General features: G+C 38.7%; 1 protein-coding gene across 1 annotated transcript; it reads left to right on the top strand.

The window, feature by feature from the left end:
* Positions 1 to 5,532: 5,532 nt before the first annotated feature.
* On the top strand, positions 5,533 to 9,389 carry HTR1B (5-hydroxytryptamine receptor 1B). Its single transcript, XM_073569295.1, has 2 exons — positions 5,533 to 7,284; positions 8,224 to 9,389. The coding sequence occupies exon 1, from the start codon at positions 6,062 to 6,064 to the stop codon at positions 7,220 to 7,222; it is 1,161 nt and encodes a 386-aa protein (XP_073425396.1). The 5' UTR covers positions 5,533 to 6,061; the 3' UTR covers positions 7,223 to 7,284; positions 8,224 to 9,389.
* The last annotated feature ends 459 nt before the right edge of the window (positions 9,390 to 9,848 follow it).

A 9,848-nucleotide genomic window follows, 5' to 3' on the forward strand; every position in this document is an offset into this window, starting at 1 on the left:
TATCACATATAGCGATATCGCTAGCAATATCGCTGCTGCGCCACAAAATCGGTGACGCTTTAGCGATGTTGCTAGCGATTTCGCTATGTGTGAAGCCCCCTTACTTTTTAGGGGATATTTTTGATAGCCTGGATTGTCTAATTAAGAATAATCTCATGACTCAAGATCAACATTATTTTATCCCTCATAAAATAATTAGTCAAACTAATCTGATCAGCTTCTATGAGGTGGTAAGTTCTATACTGGACCAGGGAAAAAAAGTGGATGTTGTCTATATGGACTTTTCAAAGCCATTTGATATGGTGCCACACAAAAAGCTAGTGCATAAAATTTGAAAAATGGGACTAGGGGAAAAAGTGTGTAACTGGTTTAACAACTGGCTCAGTGATAGGATTGGGTCACAGTTAACACTGGGGCACCACAAGGTCAGTATTGGGCCCTCTTCCTAATAACTATATAACTTATATATTAATGACCTTGTAGGGGCATACAGAGTACAATTACATTATTTGCAGATGGTACTAAACTCTGCAGGGTAATCAATACAGAGGAGGCAATTTAATATTACAGAAGGATTTATTTAAGCTGGAATCTTGGACTGAGAAATGACATTTGGAATTGAATGTAGATAAATGTAAGGTAATGCACTTGGGCACATGTAATAAAATATATAATTCTGTGCTAAATTGTAAGCCTAAATAATTGTCACATGAAAAGACTTTGGTGTATGGGTGGATGGCAAATTCCTGTTAAGTGATCAGTGTCAAGCCTTTGCTACAAAGGCAAATAAAATAATGGGATGCATTAAAATAGGTATAGATGCTCATGATTAAAACATAGTTTTGCCTCTATACAAGTCACTAGTTTGGTAACACTTAGAATATTCTGTACTATTTTGGACTTCAGTGTATAAGAAGGATATATCTAAACTAGGGCGGATGCATAGAAGAGCAACAAGGTTATTAAGGGATTGAGTGGACTGCAATACAAAGATAAGTTATTAAACTTGGGATTATTCAATATTGAAAAACGAAGGCTTTCGGACAATTATTTTACAATGTACAAATCTATAAGGGGACAGTATAGAGAATTTTTTAATGATATTTTTACTCTTAGACCTATGTCGGGGACATGCATCCTCTATGTCTGGAGGAAAGAAAGTTTAATCATAATCACAGCCAGCCACAGATTATTTAAGGTAAGAGCAGTGAGACTATGGAACTCTCTACTATATGATGTTGTAATGGTTGAGTCACTACTAAAATTCAAGAAGGATCTGGATGCCTTTTTTGAAAAACAGTTATGGGCACTAGATTCTGTGACGGGGTGTTAATCCATGGAACTATTCTGATTGCCATATCGAGTCGGAAAGAAAGTTTTCCCCGAATATGGAGCTATTAATGTTTGACCCTTACTCTGGTTCATCATGTAAAGCTATAGGTTGACCTTGATAGACTTAAGTCTACCTTCAACCTTAAAACTATGAAACTATGACAGGGCAATTAATGTCTAGAATCCTGCATTCAAGGTCAGTACAAAGCATTATCTTCGACCATCTTCATGCAAAAGAATGTACCATGGCTCTGCACCTCAGCAAACTTCGTATATAGATCCCCACATGCAAGTCAATATGCTGACAAATTACTATACACCTGACAACCACATAGTTCCAGTTCCATATGTGGCAGAAGCTATGCGCATCAAACCAGTTAATGGAATACATGCTTATGCTACACCAAACTTTCCTGCACCTCTTTGTCAGGACAGTACCAAACATATAAATAGCACTACTCGGCCAGCAATTGTATTTTCAAAATCAGGGAAAATTGACATGTCTGAATTTTCAAGGTATATGGTTCGCCGTCAACTTACTAAGACCTGTCTCACAGGGTTCGATAATCAACCTGAGGACTATAGAGTTTGGAAATGTGTCTTTAGAACAACAATTGATTACCTTGGCATCTCTGCTGCTAAAGAGGTAGATCTGCTGAACAGGTGGCTTGGGTCAGAAATATCCTGTCTGAGGGGGGGTGCCCACCTTACAAACAGTTGGCAGAGCTGACTGGGACTGACATAAAAATTCCAAAACTCTCAACAATTTTGGACAATTTCGAGTTGTGCATAACACCTGTAAAATTTCAAACAGTTTTGTGCCAGATTTTTGACAAAAACTTCTTGATGAATTGGCCCCTAAAGTGGCATGTAAAAGTTTGGGCACCCCTGGTCAAAATTACTATACTACTGGTCAAAATTACTGTATTACTGCAGCCATAACCCTACCAGACTAATTAAAGTTGAAACGTTGGTCAAAGTTATCTGACCATTTTCCTTTTTGTAATTTGTAAAATGTAAAAAACTACAATATATACCGTATTTTTCAGACTATAAGACACACCGGACCATAAGATGCACCCCAAATTTTCAGAAGAAAAATAGGGGAAAAAATTAATGCGTCAAATGAGGGTTCGTCTTACAGTCTGAATTATTCAGCTTACCTGAGGGGTAGGGTGTGATATGGAGCGCTGGTGGAGTGGGGTCACAGGAGGTGGTCTGGCTCATCCCTGGCTGGTGCAGCAGGTTCTTTGGTGTGGGGGCTCTGCCATTTTGTGAAAGCCCCCACACATCCATCCTAGGCTGATGGGCGGCGATTTGGCAGATGATCGGTGGTGCGGAGGCTCCGCCGGCATTAGTGGAAATCCCGGAGCCCCCTCACATCCATCCCGTGCTTGTGGGGCACTTTTGCAGGTGATCGGCGGTGCGGGGGCTCTGTCGGCCTTTTATCAAAGGCCGGAGCCCCCGCACTTCCATTGTTGTAATGCTGAATTGAGCTTCATGAAAATGGCCGCGCATAGTGAGATCTCGGGAGACGAGATCTCGTCCTGGGAGACGAGATCTCGGGAGACGAGATCTTGTCCCGGGAGACAAGATCTCGTCTCCTGAGATCTCACTCTGCGCATGCACCGCCTCTGGCAGCCATTTTCCTGAAGCTCAAATCAGCATTAAAACAATGGAAGTGCGGGGGGCTTCGGCCTTTCACAAAAAGCAGGCGGAGCCCCCGCACCGCCGATCACCTGCAAGAATGCCGCACCAGCCCAGGATGGATGTGTAGGGGCTCCAGGATTTCCACCAATGTCGGTGGAGCCCCCGCAGCACCGATCATCTGCCAAACCGCCGCCCATCAGCCTCGGATGTGTCTCCTGGTAAGTGCATCCGGACCATAAGACGCACCCCCATTTTTCCCCAAAATTTTTTGGGAAAAAAGTGCGTCTTATGGTCCGAAAAATAAGGTATATATTTTTGCTTAAAATACAAAGGGAATGTGTCATGTTTAACTTTAGGCCTTTTTGGAGATAAATTCTTCTTCAACTTACTTAACTGTTCACAGTAACAATAATTTTAACCAGGGGTGCCCAAACATTTACATGCCACTGTGCATTTTTTTAAAACTCTTAAGCCTCTGATTTGCTCTTAAATCAGAGAAAGTAATATTATTTTCCCAGTTAAGATCCAATTCATAGCTATTGTCCTATTTAATTTTTCTATTGTCTTATCATAACTGCCACAACAGTAGTTTTTCAACTCTTTCTAAGTCTACAGGTGAGTTTGGTTCTTTTGGGCTTAATAAGTTTGTTCATCTGTCAGTGGGATGTGCTAACTCCCTACCTAGGCTCACAAGATATTGCTTTCCCCATGGTTTCTTACCGTATGTTTGTGCCATGTCCCAAAATTCCCATTCTTCTTTCCTATTTAACACCCACTGTGAAATCACTGACTGCTCCTCCCTGGATAACTGTTCTTTGACTCCTCATGTGGGCAGAAAATGTCTCATTTCTCTCACTAACAGATAGGGCTCTCTGTTGCCAGGAGCTCTGTTCCTCGTTATTATCTTGTCTCTTTCCTACAAACTTTTAAGAAAATGCATCACTTGATGTTTAGTACCTAGCTTATACTCTCTGGACTATTAGGACACAAATTTATTCTGTAAGTAACAAGTAACTAATCTGTTTAACCACAATTTATGTGATGATGAGATGCAACATGTATTTATTATGGATGACAAAGGGCCAACTCGGGCGCAAATATGTGCACACTTTTCTGTGTAATCTGGAAATTGTAACTTTTCCCTTCAACCCACCTTTATCATATAAGAAAGGGAAGCAGTAATATTTTAATTCTATTGGGAGAGTCTACTATTTATGTAAGTTGATTTCTCCTTGATGACTCACATCATATTAGATTAGTGCTTGTATACCTGCATGGTCTGGAGTGTCATAGTGGCTGTGATGTACAAGGTATCTCTATACGCTGTGCAATCCTGTATGCCATACTCAAATCTCATCTTTACGTACACAGGTCAAAGCTCAAGAGGGAATCCCTTATGATGACCCCACAATAACACCATTATATGAGTACAGGATGGTTCAGGGGAGTATAAAAAAAACTGGGAAGATCCAATGAATAGCCCCAGAATGATACATAATACATTTATCGTGCATTAAAGACACATCAGTGCCATTCTAATATCTCTCAAATTATATTGTTACCTTTTTAGACATATCAGTGCCATTTTACTATCTCTCGGATGATATAGTTACCTTTTCTAGACACATCGATGCCATTCTACTATCTCTTAGATGATAGTTACCTTTTCTAAACACATCAGTGTCATTCTAATATCTCTCAGATGATACATTCACTTTTTTTTTATAAGGAAACATTTTTTTTTATTTTACTAATAAATGATGAAGAAGTAATAAACAGAAGGAAAGAGTTTGCAAACCTGCAAGGAATCACATTTATGAACTATTGCTTATGCCTTCTCATCTCTTCAGTTATAGTAGCAGTGTCACTATAGGCAGATCACAATCATATAACACAAGCATGGTGTCAGATTTACACTGAGCATGCATGCAGAGTGAATATGCTGCCTGGGATCTAGTCAGCTGCTCCCCCCCCCTTCCACCAGTCCTTAGTTGCAGTGCTCATTTCCCCCACATCCCCCTCCTCCACTCCCACATCAGCCTCTATGTCAGCTGCAGCACTAAGAGGAGTAGTACTGCTGCCGCCTGGAAATAAAGAGCACAGTCAAGACCGGAGAAATGAACGGCAGCTCTCCATACTACAGCATCACTCAGCTGCTCTGGGTACCTGGCTGCAAGGAGAACTTGAGCAAAGGATCTGTGAAGCTTCCTGGAAGTTGGGATCCACTTTTGCATATACCAATTGCATTCTCCTAAGGCAATGACCCTTATACTACTGGAAAAGTCTGCAGGAGATCAGCACCTTCACATGTGCTTCCCCCCAAGTTTTGCCTCATTGGAGTGCTTCAGAAAAAGCAACTTTCATGGCTATGAAAGCTACAAGAGCCTGACAGTAGTCTCTCCAGGACAACCTGAATGAGCAGTCACGGGGGGAGGCATCAGACTGTGATTTTTTTTTTGGATTCACAAAGGATGCAAACCTAATTTATGAATGTAGCATGGATGTCTCCTGTGCCTGAGAATGACTAGTACCATCACAAATAAGGTGATTATTAATATTAGTTTTACTTTTAAAAGAGCAATATTATCAGAATGATGTAGGCAGTCTTTAGAATGCTGTACTAAACTAGATAGAATAAGATACTTTATCTTTTCCACTGAGATTGGGTGATAATATGGACATTTGAAATATTCTATGGATACTCAGTGGAACCTGATGTGAAACCTGGAGTCAGTCAAAATAAATTAGGGTGTATTATGAGCCATGCCTTTTAATGTTCTTTTGCAAGGTTCATGCAGCCTCCTTGTGATTTTTTTTTGTATTTTTGGCATTTCTTTATTAAATTTTGGGATTTATGAGCCATTTTAACACACAGCCTAATAAGCACAAATCATATTTGTATTTTGACTACCTAATCCAGCTGATGAAGACTTCTATCATCAGGGAGTTTCCACTTTTCAGCCATTGCTTGATGAGGGGATGTACATGTCTCCTTCTCCCTGTAGCTTTGATGTAGTTATTGCAAACCCCCTGGAGGTTTCCTGTATGCTCTAAGCTGGCAGATTGTTCATACTCCGTGATGGAGCCACCACAAACCCAGTGCCAACCAGCTGCTGACAATGTGAATGTTTCTCAAACCAATTACTCCTATGATGGTACAAGTTGCATTGCAGGTCTGGACCACTACGATCAGGAGTCTGGCTTGACCTTCTGGAGCATAATCCTCACCATTATCTTGGCTATCATTACTCTTGCCACTTTATTGTCCAATGCATTTGTAATTGCAACAGTGTATCAGACCAGAAAATTGCACACGCCTGCCAACTATCTCATAGCTTCATTGGCATTCACAGACTTTTTAGTGTCTATTCTTGTCTTGCCAATCAGCACCTTGTATACTGTAACTGGCAAATGGACCTTGGGGCAGATTATATGTGATATGTGGTTGTCCTCGGATATTACTTGTTGCACTGCATCTATTCTACATTTATGTGTCATAGCATTGGATAGATACTGGGCAATTACTGATGCAGTTGAGTACACAAAAAAAAGGACTCCAAAAAGGGCGGTTATAATGATAGCACTTGTGTGGGTCTTCTCAATATCGATTTCAATGCCCCCACTATTTTGGCGTCAATCAAAGATAGAAGAGCTCACGATGTGTGCTGTCAATACAGATCATGTTCTATATACTGTTTATTCCACTGTTGGGGCATTTTATTTACCAACATTACTACTAATTGCTCTTTATGGGAGAATCTATGTAGAAGCCAGGTCTAGAATTCTGAAACAATCTCCGAAGAGCACAGGCAAACGGTTGACAAGGGCTCATCTAATTACCGATTCCCCAGGATCTTCTTCTGTGTCCTCAACCAACTCAAGGGCTGCAGATGTGTCAAGTGACACAAGTTCTCCAGTATACTTGAATCAGGTGAAAGTTAAAGTATCAGATGCTTTACTAGAGAAGAAAAAGATAATGGCAGCCAGGGAGAGAAAGGCTACCAAGACTCTGGGGATCATACTTGGAGCATACATCGTTTGTTGGTTACCATTTTTCATTATTTCATTGGTTATGCCAATTTGCAAAGACGCTTGCTGGTTCCATCCTGCCATTTTTGACTTTTTCAACTGGCTTGGATATCTCAATTCTTTAATAAATCCAATAATATATACAATGTCAAATGAGGACTTCAAACAAGCCTTTCACAAACTAATTCATCGTTTTAGTTGTCCATCATGACTTTAGCTCCAATATTCTTCTCCATGCCACATGAATGCACTTGTCTGGATCTGTTAATACAGGTAAGCTAAGCTTCCTTTAATGGCTGCAGATACTAGAAAATTATTTTTGAAGGTTGGATAGGGTAGGTAAGTGATGTTACACTTAATATATTCCTGAATGCCAGAGCTCAGCTTAAGGGGCATTGTTCCTGGCCAACCATTGATTTTGTATTTTCCCAAAACAGCCTTGAACAACTCTTTGTTAGATGTACTTGTGTCTGTACTATCTGTTTATTGGATCAATCAGCAGATTTGTTCTTCAGTTAATGAAGTTCAACCTGAGTTAACCGATTTGCTGATGAAGCATCTAATTGAGAGTCAATACACAGACTGACATTGATCGATCTGATTCAATTGGGTAGGGGGTATTAAGGAAACTGCAGTGCGTTTTGACAAAGAAAAAATAAATAAACCTAAGGCTAGCAAGTATATTTGTGTCCCCAGTAGAGCAAGTAATCAATGATTAATATTCATCCCTCTTTTATTAAAGAGGTGTCAGACTCATATTCAATCATGGATCTTCACAGAACTGCATTCCTTTCATTAACTTTGCACACCTTCTCATTATGCATCTGCACTCTGTAGTCTTTCACCTAGAACTAGAGATCTCACATATGATATACCTTGCCCTCTGCAGTATAATGTCCTAAGTGTGCATTAGGTCATAGAAGACATTGAACACAATATTACATCCAAAATGACCTATGACTATAATATATCTATGATGAGTCAAAACAAAAATCATCTTCCTAATACCACTGTATGATTAGACATTTAGACTCATTTTTTGCTATAAATTTGCATCATTTTTGTTCATACATTATGCATGTATACCAAAGGAGGGAATTCCCATAGCACACATATGATATAGATGGCTAAATAGGTCATAGTTCTTATTATTATATATCCCTTTTTGGCATTTTATCAATAATTCTGTGACTGTTTTCCTTTTGTCTGCAGAACCCAGTCGATATTGTAAAGAATCACTGCCTGAAACTCTCTATCCTGAGTTGTCAGACTCATGAATGCTGCTGAGCACAAACGTCAATACATACTGCCATCCTACTGTTCAGCTCTGCATATCACTGCTATGACTCTAGCAATGATGCTGCTTAAATATTCACCCATGGCAAAAGCAAAAGAGTTCACCTTCAAATCAATGCTTAGAATTAACACCTGGATGGGATAATTAATGTAGACTAATAAATTGTTTTGATTCTAATTATTTTTTTATATATATATTTTACAGTATTTCATTCATATCATTACCTTTTTTTTATTTTTTTTTTAGTCTGTGAAATTCCTACCATGCGCACTGTAGGGGGAGTGCATAGTTTAACGTCACTAATATTAATATGTTAATGTGTACGCTTGTAATTTATTTCTGTAGAGAAAAAGTTGATATGATTTTAAAGAAACGCTTTAAAGATGTGTCACAGTGTGCAGGTGGCCCATTCATCTCAGCTTTCTTGGTAAATGTGGTGTGCAGGAATGTGCAAAAGCTACATTGATGTTCTCCCAATCAATCTGAATCACATGGTGATCATCCATTCTTACAATTGATTGTTAGTAATTACCGTATGTATAAATGTTTCATCTGTTTGATAGATATGTTATTGAAAGTTATGCCCTTCAGATGATCTCTTAGCACATGGTTTGACATGACAAACGTATCCTAATACCGGAGGAAATTGCACAGTATTTATGATTAAGCTATGGTTGATGCACACCCCTACCTAATCAAGCACAGAGAATGTATGTTTTATTTTTCCTTAATAAATTAAGCCTACCTATTATGTGTTTATGGTATACTGTCCAAAAGTACAAAATGACTTTATATTTCCAAAAAAATAAAAAATAAATAAGTCACACACGTGCAAAAATAAATGACTAGAATTCTGAAGCAGATCAGTTTATTTTAATATTGCGTTTTATTAACATGGACACTGTGAAAAAGGTCTAAAGCAGCAAAGAAGCCATAATATATGAGATTGGTTAGAACTATTGTGTTTAAAATTGTGTTACATGTCTGGTTTCTTTTTTTTATATGTCCAAGTACAAAATGTTAAATGAAAAAACTTAGGTTCACGTATTAAATATAATAAAACCAAAATATTTTTGCTTTTTCCAGTATAACTTTTTTTTTCTCTTTGGGCATAGATATAATGCATATATGTATAGATGTAGTGGTGGAATTGAAAAGATGTTCTCTCTGGTTTGATGGACAGCGATTTAATGTGTGTATGTCAACCCACAATAGAGGGAAATGGTTTAGAAGATGTACCATTTTTCATAGTTTTAAATCCGATAGCTACTGTATATGGCACCCATGTTAGACTGGCCATTTCTTGCATAACATATAGACCCTCTAAGGATCTACTGAGTTAAAGGGATTGTCCCAGAAGCAATGTCAATTTTAGCTTAACAGATCTTGGAACGCAAATAAGTTTCACAATTGGATGTGTTAAAAAATGTTCCATTCCTTAGATAATCAAATACATGTGCCCATATTATGTACTGTGGCATGGCTGAACACACCACACATCATGACCAAGAAAGGAAGCAAAAGAAAGTAGACAGATATT

The sequence above is a fragment of the Dendrobates tinctorius genome, unplaced genomic scaffold (assembly GCF_039654945.1).
Source record: "Dendrobates tinctorius isolate UK_male_01 unplaced genomic scaffold, ASM3965494v1 ptg000024l, whole genome shotgun sequence".
NCBI classification, from domain to species: domain Eukaryota; kingdom Metazoa; phylum Chordata; class Amphibia; order Anura; family Dendrobatidae; genus Dendrobates; species Dendrobates tinctorius.